The sequence below is a fragment of the Vulpes vulpes genome, chromosome 1 (assembly GCF_048418805.1).
Source record: "Vulpes vulpes isolate BD-2025 chromosome 1, VulVul3, whole genome shotgun sequence".
NCBI lineage: Eukaryota > Metazoa > Chordata > Mammalia > Carnivora > Canidae > Vulpes > Vulpes vulpes.
Window position 1 is genome coordinate 7,639,605 of NC_132780.1, and position 20,715 is coordinate 7,660,319.

General features: G+C 42.7%; 1 protein-coding gene across 1 annotated transcript; it reads right to left on the bottom strand.

Annotated features, from left to right (window-relative positions):
- Window positions 1-891: 891 nt before the first annotated feature.
- On the bottom strand, window positions 892-20,000 carry LOC112928313 (WD repeat-containing protein 87-like). Its single transcript, XM_072747071.1, has 10 exons — window positions 19,866-20,000; window positions 14,502-14,624; window positions 12,008-12,175; window positions 8,740-11,594; window positions 7,561-7,886; window positions 6,164-7,102; window positions 3,729-4,648; window positions 2,937-3,263; window positions 1,910-2,553; window positions 892-1,624 (listed from the first exon to the last, which is right to left on the bottom strand). The coding sequence occupies exons 2-10, from the start codon at window positions 14,610-14,612 to the stop codon at window positions 892-894; spliced, it is 7,023 nt and encodes a 2,340-aa protein (XP_072603172.1). The 5' UTR covers window positions 14,613-14,624; window positions 19,866-20,000.
- Window positions 20,001-20,715: the final 715 nt, after the last annotated feature.

Here is a 20,715-nt window from a genome sequence, read left to right on the forward strand (position 1 = left end):
TCAAATATTCTTTGAATCTTAGACCTCATATTTTCATCTCCACACTTCAAATAGCTACATCTAAAATAAATAAATAAATAAACAAACAAATAAATAAATAAATACGCTACATCTGCCATTAAAATAGCTACCCATTAGAAAAAGAGAACTATATTCCAGGAATTGTGTTAAGAGTTTCACTGAGGTAGGCATTATTATCACCATTTTACTTTGAAGAAACTAAAAGCTAAGATTAAAGAGCTAATAAATGGCAGAAAAAGAACTAGAATGAGAGTTCTTCCAAATTCAAAGTTGGCTTTCTTTTTTTTTCCCAAAGTTGGCATTCTTAATCATTTTTTCGCTCTATTTCCCCATTATGTAGATGAGAACACTGAGGTTTAGAGACGTTCAGGAACTTCAGATCAAAGTTTATGAAGGGGCAAAATTATGGGTCTTCTCTGCTTCCTCTCAGATTAATGCTAAATAAATAAAAGCCCAACTGTGCCAGACACTCTCCCCCCTAGGGACCTTTGAAGAAGGAAATATTAACCAAAGGAAAGAGCTCAAGGACAGACTTTTCTATCAAAAGTTGATCAACTGGTACCTACCCTCCAAAGGATATAACCAACTGACTGAAAAAACAATTGGTCCAGTTAGGATAAAAGTTACTTGTTTTCTCTACCTACTTTCTATGGGGATTCTAGGCTTGGGGAGGAAGAGAAATAAGCCAAAATGTTTGTTACAAATGAGAAATGCCATTTTATTCAGTACAAGGCAAGCAGGTTTCTGGAGCTAAATAAGTACAAGTCCTTGTCTAGCCCCACCTTGAAGTGGGGAACAGGGAATGAGGCTTAAAATCTATGGCCAAGGTTATTTCCCACTAAGACCCCAAAGTCCTAATATTAGGCCAAATCATAGAGTAGGAGTAGGGATGTTGGGCAGCCTCTCAATAAGGTAAGAATTGACTTGTGGTAGGTTTTTCCAGGCAAGTTCTAGGAACCCATACTGGGCAATGCCCACAGGTTGGATAGTATGCACTCTGCTTTTCCCAGGCAGTGGTACAACGTTCTGGAACTTGAGAGGACCTGCAGGGACATGGGAATGACCACAAAACAGGCCACAGAACAACCGTTCACCAGGGACTAGCTCCTGAGTTTTCAGGGCCTTTTGGTACATAATCTCTCGGGGTTGGAGTTCTTCTCTGTGCAGCAACTCTAGTAGAAGCCTCTGGATTTGAGGGGACTTAAATTGGTACAGATCCATGAGTCGGTAAAACTGTTCCATCCAAGCAGTGCTGTCTTTTGCATATCGTTGCTGCAACATCTGCAAAACATAATAGAGTGCCACAAATGTCTCCCACTGAGGCACCTCTTCCTTTTTTTTAGAGGTGGTCTGTGCCTTCTTCAACTTAGGCAACGTGAGGGGCCTGTCTTTTCCCTTAAAAGCCCTGAGATCCTTCTGAAACATCAGTGCTAGAGTTTGTTTGTCCACAGAGGCATGGGCACCTGTGAAAATCTCTCTTGCAGCAGGATAAAAGTGTTTCATTTCCATCTCTCTGAGAGCATTGGATAACTGCTGTACCCGCGCACTCCTGTAAGGTTCTCCTAAGAGATGCCAGTGTAAATTGGCCTTTGGGGCTCGAATCCTCTTAGTGGTTGATGGTAACACTGGTGAAGGGATGGGCAGTGCTTCCCTCTTTGCCATGTGAAATTTGGGGAGCCCTCCCTTATACCTCAAGGCCTGCAAGTCCTTCTGGAATATCAAGTCCAGGGATTTCTTACCCACAGAAGGATAGACAGTTGTGGGAATGTGTTTTCTGATTGGATAAAGGTGTGGTATCTCCTTCATAGCAGAGGATAACTGTTGTGCCTGCTTCTTCCTTTGGGATTCAGCTAAAAGATGCCAATTAAGAGCTTCTGGGGTTTGAGACCTCCTGGTAGCTGATGGTAACACTGGCTCAACAATAGATAATGGCTCTAGCCAGCTCTCTTTTTGTTTTCTTCTAATTGGAGGGATCACTTTTAAGTGCACTGGACTCAAAACACCCTTAGAGGGCTGTGATATGTCTGTGTGACTTACTTCTAGGTTCTGCCTGAGGTGTTTAGCAATGGCTTTAAGACTGCACAGATGCATCCATTTCAAATATCCCTTTGAAGTGAAGTCTCTGAGATGCTGGTGCAGTCTATGGAAACTGTCCCTGGAAAGCTGCTCTCCTGCTTCCAGTCTTATTAAGGCATTGGTAATCCAGTCCTCATCTGAGAAGCTTGCTTCTGAGTGGCATGGCCTTTTGGCTGGTATAGAAGTAAGGGATGGGGCTAGGGCTGGGGCTGGCCCTGGGACCTGGCCTTCAGTTCTCCCCACTGGGGAATCCTGGTACTTAAAGAACCGCTTCCACCTCTTACCTTTGGACCTATGTGGTTTCATGGTATCAGATAAGTGGGACTCTAACCTGTGGAGGCCTTCTGGGATCTGTGTCTCTAAGCCTGCTCCCATACTCTTGGCTTTCTCCAAGAGCACATCCTCTTGTCTTCCCCAAGAACTTGTCATAGGGTGTGCTCCAAGAAGTGGACTTTCCTGTCCTTTCAAATCCAAATGAACCCCTAACACTTTCAGGGGCATTCTTTTTCTGGGGCTCCTGGGAGTGGTATTTTGAAGGGGCTCTTCAGAACTGTTGGCCACATGACCTTATCCCTTAGTGTGGGATATCTCTTTCCATCAAGCAATCTTTCTTTCGTAAAAGGCATTTCCCTTCTAGTTATACCCTCTCTTTTCTCAGCAAGAGCTTTATCTTCTATTGCTAGCTTTGATAAGCTCACTTCTTCCTTGGAGAGCTTTGTTTTCAGTACTCTCTCTTCTGAGCGTATCACCTTCATAAGTCTGCTCTCTGCATCTTTCTGCCTTTCCTCCTCCTCCTTCTCTCTTTTCTCTATCTTCTGCATTTCTGCCTCTTCCTCTTCCTCATCACTCAGGCTCTCCTCCTCCTCCTCCTCCTCACTCAGGCTCTCCTCCACCTCCTCCACCACCTCCTCCTCCACCTCCTCCTCACTCAGGCTCTCCTCCTCCTCCTCACTCAGACTCTCCTCCTCCTCCTCTTCCTCCTCACTCAGGCTCTCCTCCTCCTCCTCACTCAGGCTCTCCTCCTCCTCCTCCTCACTCAGGCTCTTCTCCTCCTCCTCCTCACTCAGACTCTTCTCCTCCTCTTCTTCCTCCTCACTCAGGCTCTCCTCCTCCTCCTCCTCACTCAGGCTCTTCTCCTCCTCCTCCTCATTCAGGCTCTCCTTCTCCTCACTCAGGCTCTCCTCCTCCTCTTGTGGGCTCTCATTTTTCTTCTTACTCAGCCTCTCTTTCTCTTCAGTTGACTTCTTTTCCTTTTTCTTTCTTTGGGTTGAACTCTCTTTTTTATGTTTCTTAGCCAAGTTCTCCTCCAATTCCTCTTCACTCAGGCTTGCCTTCTTTTTCTTCTTCCTAATCAGATACTTCCCTTTCTCTTCCCTGGGCAGAATCTCTTCCTCTTTTCCTTCCTCAGGGACACTCTCTTCCTCTTTCCCCTTCTTCTCTGGACTTTCCATTATTTCTTTTTCAGTCAAACTCTCAGATAAGCCTTCAAACAGGGTATCTCTGATATTCTCTAATAAGCACTTTAGCTGAGTTTTTTCTGGTTTATTCTTCTCAATTCTCCTCAGAAGTTTCTTTAGCTGCTTTTTTCCTAACAGATTTTGTTCCTGGACTTCCTTTAATATACTCTCTACCTGAACTTTATCTAATAGTATCTTTCCCAGGACCTTTTCTAATAACCTTTGGTTCTCCTGCAAGCTGTCTCCATCAGTCAGTGTTTTCTCTTTGGTGGCCAGTCTATCATCTACTTTTCTCTCTTCCTGATCCAGCTCCTTCTCTTGTTTCATTATTTCTCCCTGTTCCTTAAAAAATTCCCACCTCTGGCCTTCCATTTCCATTGTTTCCATCCACTTCCCCATCATGGATGATCTCTCTTCCTCAGATATTTCTGCCTTTTCCAGTGGCACTATGTTCATTTCTCTAACTATTTTAGCTAGGCTCCTCAACAGGTAACTCTCTCTCTTCCTTATATCTTTGAACCTGGAACTAGCCTCTTTGTCTTCAGAAGGAATCCCTTTCTCCATGTCCAGTTTCCTCATTGCCTGTATTCTCTCCTCTTTGGTTCGTTTCCTTTTTTCCTTGGCAACACCCATCTCCTTGGTCCTAGTGTCACAGACCAGTTCCCTCTCTTCCTGGGACAATTCCTCTTCCTTCATAACTTCTTTCTCTTCTTCAGCTTTTTTCTTTCTCTTTGTTATGCCAATTCCCTTTCTGGCCATTGCCTTTTTTTCCTTACCAATATGCCTCTCCCCCTTTGCCAGTTTACTATCTTTCTTGGTCAGTCTTTTCTCCAATGCTCTTTCCTCTTTTTCCTGGGACTTCTTCTGCATTTCACCAGCGTGTTCCTCCTCTTCTACATACAGCTCCTCTTTTTCCCAGGCCCATTGTTTTCTTTGATCACTCTCTTTCTCCTCTTTCTGACTCCATATCCTCTCTTCCTGGGATTGTTTCTGCTCTTGTAGGGCTAGTTTCTTTTTTGTGTGTGGCTGTTCTTTTTCATCAATGGCCTTCTTATCTTTCCCAACCCATTTCTCCTCTTTCTTGGCTTGTTTCTCTTTTTGGGGGGACACTTTTTCAATTTCCGTTATCTTTTTCTCCTTTTGTGGGATCAGTTTCATTTTTCTTCTGGCCCATTGTTTTTTTCCCTTAGCCTGTTTCCCCACTTTTTGAGCCAATTTCTTCTCTTTCTGTTCCCAACTCTTTTCTTCCCAGGTCTGTTTCTTTTCCTCCTGTGACCATTTCTCCATTTCCCCAGCCTGTTCCTCCTCTCCTAAGTCTGCTTTCTTTTTTTCCCAGGCCCGTTGCCTCTTTTTCTTGTTTTTTTCCTCCTCTTTCTGGGACCTTCTCTCCATTTCCACAAGCTTTTCCTCTTCTTCTAAGCCCAGTTTCTTTCTTTTCTGGGCTAACCATCTGTCCTTGGCTTCTTTCTCCTCTTTCTTAGTATGCCTTTCTTTTTGATCTTTCTCCTGTTTCCCAGCTTGTTTTTTCTTTTCTTGGATTTGTTTCTTTTTATGGGCCTCTTTTTTCTCCTTTTCTAACCATTTCTTCTTTTCTGGGGTCAATTTAATTTCTTGCCCTGTCAAGCTGCCCCTTTCTGATGCCTGTTTTCCCTCTTCTCCAGATAGTCCCTCCTCTTTGCTAGACAAATGTTCCTCTCCCTGGACCAATTTTCCCCTTTTCTGGGCCTCTTCCTCAACATGTTTCTCCATATCCTGGACATCTTTCTTCTTTTTATGGGACTTTTCCTTCCTGCTCTTAACTTGTTTCTTTAAGTGCAATATTAGTTCCTCTTCATCCCAGGTCAGTTCCTCCTCTTTCACACCTGGCTCCTCCTCTTCCTCCCCCAGTTCCTCCTCTTCCTCACTCAGCTCCTCCTCTTCCTCACAAGGTTCCTCCTCTTCCTCACCAAGCTTCTCCTCTTCCTCACCCAGTTCCTCCTCTTCCTCTCCCAGCCGCTCCTCTTCCTCTCCCAGCCACTCCTCTTCCTCTCCCAGTCTCTCCTCTTCCTCACCTAGCTCCTCCTCTTCATCCCCCAGCTCCTCCTCTTCATCCCCCAGCTCCTCCTCCTCCTGGGACAATTTCCTCTCTCCCCAGGTAGGCAACCGCTCTTCTTGGGACCACATGCCTTCTTCATGGGCCATCATAATCTTCTCCCAGTCCCACTTGCCCCTTTTCAGGACTGCCCTCCCCTTCTTTGGGGTAACTCTTTTTCTTTCCCTTAGTAGTTTTCCCCCTTTTCCAGTCTCTTTCTTTCCTCCTAAGACTAACTTCTGCTCTTCCTTGGTTGTTAATTTCTCTTGTGGAGAAGCCACTATTTTTTCATCCCAAAGTATTTTTTCTTTCTGATGGGTCAGTTTCTTCCTATTCTGAGTCAGTTTCTCCTTTCTTTGCATTAATTTCTTCTCTGTCTTACTCAGTTTCCTTTCTTCCTCAGCTATTTTCCTTTCTTGCCTGCCCAGTTTCCTTGCTTCTTTTTTAAACTTCCTTTTCTCTAAGACTAGTTTGTCTAAGAAAGCATCTTTCTTTTTCTTGACTTGAGAAAATGCCTTGTCCTTTAATGCTTTTTTACCTCTCTGTCCTCCCAATTCTGTTCTCTCTTCCTCAACAACCTCTGTATCCACCTTTTCAGTTATAATGAATGGTTCTTCTACCACCTTTTCATGCAATTCTGATGAATCCTTTAAAAGGGGGCAGATCTCTTGAAAGAGATCCCAGCTGGGATCTTGGGGAGCAAGCATCACCTGAGCCAAGTCCACTAATTCTTGACCCAGATCCCTTAACATTCCTGGACAGGAACTTGCTATCCTTGAGGTAACAAGATAGCAAATGTCATCCCGCCAAGACCTGGTATCTAATCTACCAATGCGTCCAGGCATACCAGCCAAACCTCGGCCACTCTTTCCATGTTTCTTCCTTGTATCTATTTCTTCCTCAGTAATCTGCATGCCTTTTTCCTTGGTCTCTTCTACAATTGTCTCTGAAATATCCTTCAAGTCTTTTTCCTGTTTCAACTTTGCAGCTACTTTTTCATAGCCTCTTTTTACTGCCCTTTTCCAAAGCCTATTCATAAGTTCATATTTTTCCATCTTAGGGAACACCTCCCCATGATCTTTAATGCCATGTTGACCTATGGCCTTCATAAACTCTGCGACCTCCATGTGGCCTCCTCCTTCTACTTCATGTCTTTCCACCTTAGGGAACACCTCTTCATAATCTTTCATGCCACATTGATCTATGGCCGTCATAACCTCTGTGATTGCCATGTGGCCTATTCCTTCTTCTGTGGCTTCCACCATGACCTCATTTGATTCAGCATCCTCTTGATATTTGGCTGGGCTGAAAGTACTTAATGGTAATTCAGGCTCTAAGGCAACATGCTGGGTGTCAATCTGCTCTGATCGCCTTGCCTCTCTTTGTTCATCTTTATCCTTTGAAGGTACCAACACAGAGCTAAATTTTACAAAATTTGTCTGTATTGGCTTTCTGGAAACTCTCAGTTCCTTTTTAACTGCAGAGATATTGGGAGAAAATGGTTAAGAAAAAAAAGAGGCTCTGAGTAATATCCTTTATAACATCTAGTCCAATGAACTGCCATTAGAGGCACAATGGCAGGGCAGCATGGTTGGCTCAGCAGTTTAACGCCGCCTTCAGCCCAGGGCATGATCCTGGAGATGTGGGATTGAGTCCCAAGTCAGGCTCCCTGCATGGAGCCTGCTTCTCCCTCTACCTGTGTCTCTGTCTTTCTCTCTCTCTCTCTCTGTCTCTCGTAAATAAATAAATCTTAAAAAAACAAAAAGGCAAAGGGGACTGAGGCTTTATGGTACAGAAATGCTTGCCATTTTATCCCAGCTTCCATATCCTAAAGAAATAAGGCCTTGGTATTTGTTGTGGCATATGGGTTCTTTCCCACAAAGACTATTTTCTGTGGAAAAGAATCTCTTTAGGTAATAATATTTCCCAATATCATTTTAAATACTTTGGCTTTATTGACTCTGGTACCCAAATATACCCCATATATTAACCCATACATACTAAGCTGTCTTCTCTTTGCTTGAACATGTGTCATTCTTTCCTTTGGTTTGGTGATCTTTTCAGGTACAACTATTCGTTTGACAAGTGTCTCAGGTTCGCCAGCCATTGATATGTCTGAATGAAAAGTAGGTTGTTGGTCTCTATATGACAAGGTCAAGTTTTCATTTAGCCGCTGCTTTACCTGAGTAAGCAGGCACTGGATATCTTTAGCTTGGATCCCCAGTAGCTGGTCCAGAGAGGCTTCTCCAATAAATTCTTGCCTACAAAAGTCAAGAGGAAAGAAGGATGATACCCAGCCAGTGATAAAACACGATTTGAAAGAGGATGTGGAGGAGGGAAGGAAGGGAGAGAAGGAGGAAGAAAAGGAGAAATTACAATTGAAGAGGCAGGGATGGGATCCCTGGGTGGCGCAGCGGTTTGGCGCCTGCCTTTGGCCCAGGGCGCAATCCTGGAGATCCGGGATCAAATCCCACGTTGGGCTCCCGGTGCATGGAGCCTGCTTCTCCATCTGCCTGTGTCTCTGCCTCTCTCTCTGTGTGTGTGACTATCATAAATAAATAAAAATTTAAAAAAAAAGAAGAGGAGGCAGGGATGAAGTACCCATTTAATCCAGAGTCATCTCAAGTAAAGGGTGGGTAAAGAAGAAAAAAATCAGGGACACCTGGGGGGCTCAGTGGTTGAGCATCTGCCTTTGGCTCAGAGCATGATCCCAGTCCCGGGATTGAGTCCTGCATCGGGCTCCCTGTGAGGAGCCTGCTTCTCTCTCTGCCTATGTCTCTGCCTCTCTCTGTGTGTTTCTCATGAATAAATAAAATATTTTTTAAAAAATCAAACATAGCAAAGAATAGAATTGTCAGATACAAGATGCTTTTTTGATTGGAAGATTTGTGGACTTGAGTCATGAGGAATCTTAAGGAAGTGAAGAAGTGAGAGAAGGGCAAACTAACTAATGGTCAGAGGAAGGGTAGGCATCAGGGAAAAATGCAAATGGAAACAAAGAACATAGTGGGAGAAAAAGAAGAGAAAGGGTTGTGTGAAAAGAGAATAAGCAATCATATTTTGGAGGTTAGGAGCTAGAAGAAACAGAAGAGGGAAAGCCACCAGCCAACTTACTGCATTTCTTGGAAGGTTTCTTCTTTCCTCAGCAGGCCTACCAGCATAGTCTTGGTTTGGATGCCTGTGACTCTTATCATAAGGTGTAAGGCCTTAGCCCGCACATTCTCATCACTGTCCATCAATCCGATAGCCAGTGGAACAGCAAAGAGATGGCTCAGGATGCCTAGCCTCTCCAGCCCCTCCCAGGCTAGCTCACGGATGCATGGATTGGGATGGACTGTATCTTCCATTAGGCGACAGGCAGCCTCATAGCACAATCTTGGAGATACTTGATAAGTGGCAAAAATTTGTGCCAGGACAGTAATATATGTCTTATATTGATCTACAGAACAGTAAATTGTGAGGTTGAGGATGGCCTCAATTAAATGATTTATAAGTTCTTCATCAAATTTTCTTCCTGTCCAATTTTCGTTTATCATACTTACTAGAATATCATAGAAAGTTTTTTTCCACTTCTTGGATTTATCCTCTTTTTTCATTGAGACGTTCTCTTCTAGTAGAGTCACAGGTGACAGTGTCAGGGATCTGAGAAGTTTGGTCATGTCCCAGTCCTTATCTTGGTACAGATCATAGCGTAAGAAGATTGGGGTACCATCAGGCCAAAGGCGGGCACGGATAACTGAGTTGGGGATGTAGCCATCAGGAGCGAAGGGCCATTGCTGCCCTTTACCAAAGAAGCAATGTAACATATGGTAAGAGTTCAATCCATCCCAGTCAGCAAGTTGTAACTGAGCAGGAACCATGTGTGGAGGACTATTATGCTTGGGATCAAAAGCAATATTCTTATCCCCTGAAAAGTATAATTTGGGTTCCACTTGAATCACAGTGGACATATGTCTCTCTTCCTCTACAACATGGGGCACAGTGTTGTCAAAGGCAATGACCCGTTTGTTAACAAGGGCTTCTAGACCCTGTAATTCCTGGAGCCCTTGTCCAAGGTAAACAAATTTGGGTACAAATACTTTTTCAAAAGAAAGGAAGAAACTAGGCAGAAAGGGTTTAGGGACTTCTTGTATATCATCTGCACTGCTTAGGTTAGCTAGGTGAATCAGCTGAGTAGGAGGGAGCAAATTTAAGCAGGATACCAGGTAAAGACTCTGGTTGAAAGTCAAAAGCAGATCACCCCGATTATTGGCAAAGCAGAGTGGGCCAAAATCCAATGCTGAATCCAACTCAGTTATAAGCCTACCATGGAAATCCCAGATCCGGACTGAGCCATCAATGCCCCCTGTGACAAAAAGTTTCAGGGAATAGCAGACATCAAATGAAGTTATTGCACATTGGTGCAGGCATTTTGTTTCTTTAAACACAGAACTTTGTTTTGATTCTGAAGATTTCAGAAAATCTTGGTAGTGCCAGAGACGCCAGCAGTGGTTCTCAGTGATAGCACCCACTGAACCTGGCAAGAGTATCACATGTGTTAGGGCACAAGCACATAGAATTTTGTTTATGGGCTGCAGAATTACCTTGTTCTTCTGAAGCACAGCCTCTGTCAGGTATAAAGTATGATCCATGCCGTAGGAACAGAGTAAGGAGATTTCCTGGGGACCCTCCAGGGTAGACAGTGCCAAAACTGCCCCAGAGTGAACAGTCTTTTCTATTCGGGCATAGCTATAGTGGGAGAGGATTCTCACAATGCCACTGTCATGCCCACAGAACATCAGTCCTCCTAGGCCCATACCCAAATGGGACTGCCCATAGGCCAGGCATCTTACTCTATCCCTAGAGTTTACCGAAGTACACACCAGGTACTTGGCTGTGCAAGGAGAGTGTGTTGCATCAAACACCAGCACCTCTGAACTGCCTGTTGCCACAAAGAGCTCTTCTTTGTCTGAGTCATAGGCCCAAGCCACGGCCTTATCCATGATAAGGAGAGGCCAGGTGATAATGAGGAGATCTCCTGTTACTGGATACAAGAAGCGCAACAAACCATCCTTAGTGGCACACAGGATCCGAGTCCAATTATGGCCACAGCAGACCCGCTGTACCTTCTCAGGAGCAGAACCACAGACATTGAAGAGGCTATAAAAGTAGGGCAGGTGGTGCAATGAGAAAGTGTGGGTGGTCTGGCAGAAAAAAGTGGTGTTATCAATAAACTGTAGTCGCTGCAGATCTTCATCAATATTCAGCTGCCGCAGCAAGTTCCCAAAGGCAAGATTCCATTCCTTTACTACACCTTCTTGGCCTGCTGTTAGTAAAGTGTAGGTCTCTGGCCGGCTGTGAACACATATCACTGAAGAGGAATGGGCTTGGAAGCTGTGGAGGAAGTTACCCTGGTCTAGACCCCAAGCATGGATCTCTCCATCCTTGTTTCCAGCATAGAAAGAGCCCTGAGAGACACAAGTGAATGAGCAGGTTATGGAAGAGCCACTGGCTATGGAAGTGAACTTTTTAACCTCTTTCAGCTGGCCCTGACCCTGGTGGGTAAAGACCCTCACCATATTCTCACAGAAAGCCAGGAGGGAGCCATGGGGGCCATTCAGGGAAAAGCCCTGTACAAGCTCCTGATCAGGCATAGGCATTATTTGTGCCATCTGGAGGCCCCTGCCATTTGGTATGATAAGCCAGGTAACCACAGCCCCCAAGGTACCAGACAGCAGTATATCAGTTTCTGAGTCATAGCAGAGGCAGCTGATGGAGAAACGACAGGGCACTGTGCCCAGAGATATGAATGCTCGATGATGATCTCCGAAGAGCCGCAGGTGCATGTCACCACAGTAAGCAATTAACATGTGGGAAGAACCTGTGTGGACCATTGTTTCAACAGGTGGCACTTGATCCATCACAGGAAAGTTAATCTTCTCTATGATTCCTCCCATTTCTGTATCTTTCTTCTGTACCCAAAGTACTGCCTAGAAGAGGAAGAAAGATGAAAGCCCTGACATGGAGGCAGATTATTTCCCAAGAGTGAGGCATACCAAGGGTTGAATGTTTAGATACTTGTCTCTTCCTGTCAGACCAAGGAAAGACTGCACAGCTTGATTTGGGGAATTTCCTGGTACTGGTATTCAGGTATGTAATAGAAACACGATGCTTAAGGCTCTTTCCTTGGCCTTCAGTCTGCTTTCTGGGGAATATGAATTATCTGGACCTGATGACTAGAGGTGAAAAAGGATCACTGCATCTAGGTCAGATTGGGATATGGAGATGAATATTAAAATAAGCTAACTCAGAATCCACTCTCATCATTCTGATTATGAGGGCAGTTGAGGTATGATATATGCAAAGTGAATTAAGATGGAAGGAAAAAATGAGGTAGCTTTACCTGTATTTGTTTTGAATGTGGCTCCATCCAGTTTAAGGACACAAAATAGTTGACATTGATGGAGTAGAAGCAGATGAAAGGCTTGCTCTGGGGATGGTGAGGCTCCTGGTAGAGAGTCTCAGGCCAGTCACTCAATACAATCACATCATTCTTTGGTTTTTCATCAGCCTGAAAGAGAAGAGCAGCCTGAGCTAAAAGGCTGGAGTACCCAGTCACTCATTTATTTAATAAATATTTATTGAGGGCAGCCCCGGTGGTGCAGCAGTTTAGCGCCGCCTGCAACCCAGGGTGTGATCCTGGAGACCCGGGATTGAGTCCCACATTGGGCTCCCTGCATGGAGCCTGCTTCTCTCTCTGCCTGTGTCTCTGCCTCTGTGTGTGTGTGTGTGTGTTTCTCATAAATAAATAAATAAATCTTTAAAAAATAAATAAATATTTATGAGAATTAGTGGACATTTGTTGTTTTTTAGCTAACCAACATTTATTCACCCTACCACTGGAAAGCACTATTTGGGGGAGTCATCCCTCCCTTACCCTCACCCACGTCTTGATTCAAAGTACCTTGATCACCACATCTTGATTGAAAGTACCAGCCTTTCTCAACCAAGTTTCCATAAGAAGTAAGCCCTAATGTCCTAAAGTATCCATTCTACATAAGGCATTAATTTCTTCCCTATGCATCTAGAATGCTAGTAGTTATGTACCATCCTTAAGGGTACTAAGAAAATAGCCCCTCAGATAATTTTGTTTTCCATGGTTTAGATGAGGAACATTTAAGAAAGGCTGGTACATTCTATGACAGACACTGGAGATATGATGCTGAGCAAAAGAGACACAGTCGTAGCTTTCAGAAAATAAGAGTACAATGAGGGAAACATAAATTATATGTATATAATTTATATATAATTATATAATTTAAAAATCTCTGTCCAAAACAAAAAAATACTTCAAAAGAAAGGAATACAATCCTATATGAATATGACAAAGTAATCCAACCATGGCAAATATCCCTACCTGTCACAGTTTGAACAACTCTTCAAAGTTCCTCTCTATACCCAAAGGACCATTCCTGTCACCATCACACTCCATGATACACTGCCTATGGGAAACTCATACTTTACAGACACAGAATTCCCATCACATGGGCATTAAAGCTAGACTCTTTGGCATGCACCTTTCTATTCTTATGTGCATCCAAGGAAAATGTGTGCTATTCACAACATGGAGTTAACCGTGCTTCAGCTCTAACATTCTGTGTTCTGAACCAGTGTGTGTGTGTGTGTGTGTGTGTGTGTGTGTGTGTGCGTGCGTGCATGTGTGTGTGTGGTATATTAAGAGAGATATATATCTTTTAACATGATACACAGTAGAATATGTACAACACACATGCTATCTTCCAGTGACATAATATATATCTAGGATTTAAATACACAAGCTCCTTATACTAATTAATTGAGGCTCATAAAATCTTTTAGGTCCCTCTTCTCAGCAGATGCTTGTACTATACTGCCTCTTGAACAATGTTCCATGAATCTAACTGTCTGAGTTTCTCTGCATCCACAAAGGATTTGAGAGTATACTAAGGCCATTATCAGCAACTTAGAGTCCTCTCTTCTCCTTATATTTCTCATATTCCAATTTTGTGTATTCTGAGAGAATACAGAATACAGAGAGCTGGAGAGCTTCCACTGTCATTGCGGGTTCAGTGACAACAGCAGAGTTGAGAGAAAGGACCCTGGTATCTGAGCTCTTAATCTCCCATTTCTCTTCATTGAATCTGAAAACTCATTTACGTACCCCTTATTCCATTAGTTAATCACCATTCTTCTCCTTTCCAGACTTTATGTACAAATAATTCGCTCGCTCACTCAACGGTATTAATGCTTTTCTCAGGAAGACTCTAAAAGACTGAGAATATCTTAAACCCAAGCAATATATCTGTGCCTGTACGTACTATTGCCTACTCTATATCAATCCCCGTCCTTCCTCATCCCCTTCCTTTCATCCCAATAAAACTCAGATCTTGTTTAAGGTAATCATGGACCCAGAAATTCTGGCAATATAGAGTGGCACTGTGGTACTCCAGGGCTGGCACAGCTCTGTACTTTCTGGCCTTATTTCTTCTTGGAATTTAAAGCCAATGCCTGGAAGTGAAGGAACTAGCTCATAACCTTAAGATGATAAACTAAAATATTAAGGATAGTGTGAAAAAAAAAGGAAAACAACATAGGTCCTTGACAACCTGTAACACAAAGGCACCTCCTGCTTGTTTAATCCATGTGAGTCCCTTTTCTGTTTATTATTATTATTATTATTATTATTCAGCAGAATGTGTTTTAATTATCACTGTTACCATCTTAATCTAGAAGAAGGAGTTGTTGAGGGGTATGGGAGGGTTCTTCCAAAGCTGCTCACATGTTGCTCATGCCACAGGCTGCCTTGGCAGGGATACTTAGTAAAAGGCCACTATATGCATACCCCTTACACACATTACCTTTATATCTTCCAGGCTATGATTTATGAGGACTTTCAAGTCCTTCCACTGAGGAATAAGACTGGGCGAAGGTGACATCTTTGTAATGTTCCTGCTCTTTACAGACATCATGGATTACAGACCCTGTGGAAGGTGAAAATGACTTATCACAACATCTGACGTTAGACTGGAAATCAAGGGAATTGAGAGAAGAGCAACAGGGAAAGAGAAAATATTAGAAAGAGGAGAAACTCTTATTTCAGAAAAATCAGAGTGACAATGAAATACTGACCCTTGCAACAACATGGATGAATCTCAAAAACATTATAAGGAGGCGAAGCCAGATACCAAAGAGCATATGCTATATGACTTCATTTTTATAAAATTCTAGAAAAGAGTCATCTAACCCATAAAAACAGAGCAAATCAGTCATTACCTGGGGCTGAGAGACTGGGAGATTCCTGAGAAGGGGTAAAAGGGAACTTTATTTAAAAAAAGATTTTTCATTTGTTTTAGAGAGAGAGAGAGAGAGAACGAGCAGGGGGAGGAACTGAGGAAGAGGCAGGCTCCCCACTAAGCAGGGAGCCCCAAGCGGAGCTTGATCCCAGGACCCCAAGATCATGACCTGAGCTGAAGGCAGATGCTTAACCGACTAAGCCACCCAGTTGACCCAAAAGGGAGCTTTTTAAAGTAGTGATGGGAACGTTCAATATCTTGGCTGTGGTAGTGGTTATATAGGTACATAAATTTGTCAAAACTCATCCAAACATACACTTAAAATGGACGTACTTTATTACATGTAAGTTATACCTAATAAATTATATTATTAAAAGAAAAAAATAAAAATTAAAGAAGAAAGGAGTGAAGTAGGATCTTTAGAAATCTAGAAACAGGAAAAACTGTCACAAAAGAAAGCTGTGAGGTGAGCTTAGGTGAGTCCGTTGCAGCATAGCTGGAAGAATACTGGAGCCTGGCTTTGCAGCCCTTCTTTCTCTTCATTGGGATGCTTATTTTTGTAAACATAATTTTTAGACTTAATTATATCTATCCTTCTTTCCTACCGAAGACTTCATGTTGTGAGTTACTTACATGTTCAACAAATATTCACTCAATATTCATTATATGCTAGGCTCTGTGCTGAGAGCTGGAGGTAAAGCAGTGAACAAGAATAATTGTCTGCCTTCCTGGAGTTTACTATCTAATACATAAGGCAGATACTGAGCAAGTTAAAATAGATGTCTAGTTCTGGTAAGATGCCAGACTAAAATAGCCTGAAATTCTCTCACTTACAAACTCCTAGAAATTATGGATAAGATAACAAGAGACTGAATTCCAGGAGCCAGAAATGAAGAGGGAGGGGAAAAAAGACACAGCAATAAGTGCAAAACTGCCTCTGTGATAGTTCTGAGGAGGTATAGTTATTAGAACCAGAATTAGGGTAGTGTTGCCATAGCAGAGAGGAGATAGGACTAGGGCTCATAGGTGATAGAGAGCTGGAACTGAGACCCCTTCATTACCTTGGAAACATACTTAACATGGACAGAGCTGGCTCATGACCAGCTTTCTGAAAGCCTTATATACCTTTAAACATTTTTCCAAGCATGAGTCAGGAACCTACATACCTCGAAATTCCAGGGGATACCCATCAAGTTCTCCAAATGATTTTCTGACATATACCTTACTTAGATTGAGAGGAAAAAGAAGAAGGAAGCGCTTCTCTCTCTCTCTCTCTCTGTCTCTCTCTCTCTCTCAGAAAAAAAAAAAAAATGCTAAGGAAGAGAGGCCCCTGGCTGCCTTAGTCAGTAGAGCATGGGGTTCTTAATCTCAAGGTTGTGAGTTCAAGCTCCACATTGGTCATAGAGCTTACTTAGAAAAAAAATGCTAAGGAAGAAAGCTTCCCTCTACTTGCTGGAAGGGATGTTGCTTGATTCATGAATTCCTTAACAGGCAAAATGTAAAAAAAATCAAATATCACAAATATGACAAGAAGAAACAGAGGTGAGGAAAAAAGAAAAATTCAGTAAAGAATACAGAATAAAAATGGATGGGAAAGGGGATCCCTGGGTGGCGCAGCGGTTTGGCGCCTGCCTTTGGCCCAGGGCGCAATCCTGGAGATCCGGGATCGAATCCCACGTCGGGCTTCCGGTGCATGGAGCCTGCTTCTCCCTCTGCCTGTGTCTCTGCCTCTCTCTCTCTGTGACTATCATAAATAAATAAAAATTAAAAAAAAAATGGATGGGAAAAACAAAGAAATAGGATTACTTAGAAAATAATATATATTTTCAAGAACTGTTGCTGGGACAACTGAATATCTACATGCAAACTAATGAATTTGGCTCCCTATCTCACACCATATACAAAAGTTAGCCCCAGCGTACCTAAAGGTAAGACTAAAAACTCTAAAACCTTTTAGAAAAAAAGACGTAGGTATAAGTCTGACCTTGTAGTAAACAGTGGTTTCATAGAGATGACCTTTAAACCACAAATAACCAAAGGAAAAAACAAATTGGACTTCATCAAAAAATGTGTACATCAGGGCAGCCCCAGTGGCTTAGCGGTTTAGCACCGCCTGCAGCCCAGGGCGTGATCCTGGAGACCTGGGATGGAGTCCCATATTGGGCTCCCTGCATGGAGCCTGCTTCTCCCTCTGCCTGTGTCTCTGCCTCTCTGTGTGTGTGTGTGTCTCCATGAATAAATGAAGAATATCTTTTTTTAAAAAATGTGTACATCAAAGGACACTATCAAAAAAGTAAAAAGACAAGTGGCTGCTTCCTGGAGACCCCAGGTGTAGAAATGAGTGTGACCTCAAGACAGACAGGCTTCTGAAGCCAGCAGGCTATGTATGTCTTCTTACATATGGTGAAAGGGACACCCTTTGAGACCCCTGACCAAGGAAAGGCTTTGCTATTGACACACGGGGAATACATGGATTACAGGCTTCAATTTATCTCTTTCTGCAAATTCCTCAGCATCTCTCCTGTTGTACTCTGCCTCCTGGCCAGCTTCTACACCAAGTATGATGTTGCTCATTTCCTCATCAACACAGCCTCATTGTTCAGTGTAATGCTGGCTAAGATTCCCCAGTTCCATGGGGTTCATCTCTTTGGCATCAATAAATACTGAGAGATGGGGCTGAGGATTACACTGGACCTAAGGGCCATCCTTTCCTTCTCCATACTGTCTTTTATATCTTAAAAGCCTGAGAATTATACAACCTTTCCCAAATTCTCAGGAAGTGAAGAGATTGGAAAATGGGGCTCCTAGACCTAGTCCTGCTAAGAGCAGGTTTCTCTGAATCAGGAAATGTGGGAAAGATAACAGCCAAATAAATCACTCTCCTCCACAGCAGGAAGCTATGTTTAGGCAGCTTGTTTGGTGATTAACTTTTCCAGTTCTTCCACCTCTACTACCTCCCAGTTCTGTTTTGCTATATATTTTCCTAGTAATAAAAAACAACCTAAAACCTGGAGAAAATATTTACAAATCATCTGTTTGGTAAGGATACAGTATCTAGAATATGTAAAGAACTGTTACAACTGAACAATAAAAAGACAAAAAACCTCAATTAAAAATAGGCTAACAATCTAAAAAAACATTTCTCCAAAGAACATATACAAATGGCCAATACCTACATGAGAAGATGCTCAACAACATTAGTCATCAGGGTAATGCAATCAAAACTATAATGAGATACTTCTCCCTCTGCCTATGCCTCTGCCTTTCTCTATCTGTGCCTCTCATGAATAAATAAATAAAATCTTTAAAAAATGTTTATATATTCAAATGGACTAAAGAAGAGTAGGAGCCAGTATGGAGGAGCAAAAATCAGTTTGATTTTGGATTTGTTGAAGTGGTTATGAAATATCTGATGACAACTAAATATGTGGGTCTGAAGATCAGGGAAAAGGTGTGGGTTGGAAACAAATATATGAAAATGACCAACCTATAGGAACAGCTGAAGCCAGTATCCAGGTATCTGGAACAGTATGCCTACATGGGGGTATGCAGCATGAGGAGACTTGATAACCAGATAATTAAGGGGGCACACATGGAGAAAGAACAACGAGAGAGAGAAAGAGGGGGGGGGGGGATCTTCCAGAAACTAGAGGAGGAGAGTTTCATGAAGGTAGATCATCTGTAACAGAGAGGTCAAGAAAGATAGTGGATTTGGCAAATGATACTGGTGTCCTTCATGAGAACAGTATCAGCAGAGTGGTTATTCCTGAAGTCAGACTGGAAGAAGCTGAGAAAATGAAAATAAGAACTTTTTCAAAAGTTTGGAGATGAAGGGAAGAGAGGGAGAAGAGGAGAAAGCAAGAGAGAGAGGGAGAGAGGTAGAAGAGTATATAGGGAAGATTTTTTTTAACTCTAGATTTTTCATTAAGTTCAATAGACAAGATTATTCTGTCAAATTGCTACAAAAGTTCCTAAAAGTTTATTCTGAATCTCTGCACTTACCTGGCTGAGGACCTAGGCAAAGAGCTGACAAGCTGGCCCCAGAGTGCTCTGGAGGACCACTCTGGGGACTCCTATCCCTAGCTGAACAATTCCAAGCATTTTTCTTGATCTAACAATAGTTACTACCTCACTTCAATTTCCACTGCAAGTTTAAACCCTCCAGAATCCTGTATAGAGTTCTCAAGGACGTGCATGGGAAGACCAAAAGACTGGCTGGCCCCTGGAGAGAAGATTTTTTTAAAATGAGATAATTAAACATATTTAAATGTCAGGAGGAAGAAACCATTAAGGAGAGAAAATACAGAAAAGAGAGAAAAGGCTGCTACATCAAGCTAATGTGAAGAGAAATGAGGGTTAGACACCACAATCTCAAAGACTCTAAAACTTCCTCTGGAAATTTAAGAGTAGGAGCTCTGATTGGAAATGGAAAATGCCTGACACTTCTGCCTAAATCCTGGGCTAACACTCCATTCCACCAGGTTTGCAGAGAGGCATTTCACTTTAATCAGTCTTGGCCTCAGAAAGGTATGCTCTTCTTTTTTCCCTACTAAAGCGTTTAAAAAATAAAGCAAAATAATAAAATTCAAAAGGCATTCTAATGAGCTGGGTGGCTCAGTGGTTGAATGTCTACCTTTGGCTCAGGGCGTGATCCCAGGGTCCTGGAATCGAGTCCTGTATGCAGCTCCTGCGGGAACCTGCTTCTACCTCTGCCTATGTCTCTGCCTCTCTCTGTGTCTCTCATGAATGAATGAATGAATGAATGAATGAATGAATGAATGAATGAATTATTTTTTAAAAAGGCATTATAACAAAAAAGTGCAATATAAATTCAGGGCGCTATTATTGTTTGAGAAGTGAAGGGGCATGCTGACATTGGGGGAGTAGAGGACAGGCAAAGAGAGAAACTTCAGGATCAAATAGACTTACATTTACAATCCTAGATGCAGCCACTCCAATGTTTCCTTTTGCCCTTTAGACTTCTCAGACTGAACAGTCTTATCTCACATACAGCCACATGTCTTAATGACCTCAGTGGGACCACTGCCATTCCATATACATTCTCTAAATTGGGAAAATCTATTACTAACACCATACAACATCATAGACTTCCTGATTCTCTCTCCATTCCCTCCTAGCTCACACACTGTTACCTTCCACAGAAGACAACATGCCCCTTATTCTGGAAGAGACAGACTCTTGTCAGTTTTCCACAGAAAGAGTGTCACTGGCTCCAGCATCATAATGGTTCAGACTCCCCTCAATACCACCCCCCCCCCATCATACACTCATGTCCAGGGATACAGCACCAACATTACGAAGAACCTGGAAATACGCACATGAATGTGCCTAGTGTGGGAGGCAGGGGGGCCGCGGCTCTTCCTTATCCTAGAGCTGGGTCAATATCCTAGAGCTCCACTGGGGTGGAGAGGGCTTAAGGACTGACCTTGTAGGACAGAATGGCTTAGAGTGCTAGCCATTTCACCTATTACATCAGACGACTAGACACACTAGTGTGGGGGGTGGCGGGGTGGAGGAGTGCCCGGTGGGAGGAGTTTGGCCTTTTTACATAAACACACATTGTTGCATGTTTGCGCCAGGAGCAGCTCTAGGGGCTGTTGCTGCATTATCTCCCATAAAGCCTTCAACCAGACTTACCAAATAAAATAACTAAATTTGAATTTGATTCCCAATTCCATTTGAATTTCAGGTAAATAATATTTGGGATATACTTATGCTTAAAAAATGATCAGTTTTTTTAAGTGAAATTCAAACTTAA

Excerpts from the sequence above, each read along its gene's own strand:
- LOC112928313 (XM_072747071.1), bottom strand. The coding sequence starts at position 14,612 with ATGATGTCTGTAAAGAGCAGGAACATTACAAAGATGTCACCTTCGCCC. Across the intron at positions 12,176-14,501 it reads ATAGCCTGGAAGATATAAAG|GCTGATGAAAAACCAAAGAA; the intron begins GTAATGTGTGTA and ends CTTCTCTTTCAG. Across the intron at positions 3,264-3,728 it reads TACTATTAGATAAAGTTCAG|GAGAAGGAGAGCCTGAATGA; the intron begins GTAGAGAGTATA and ends AGCCTGAGTGAG.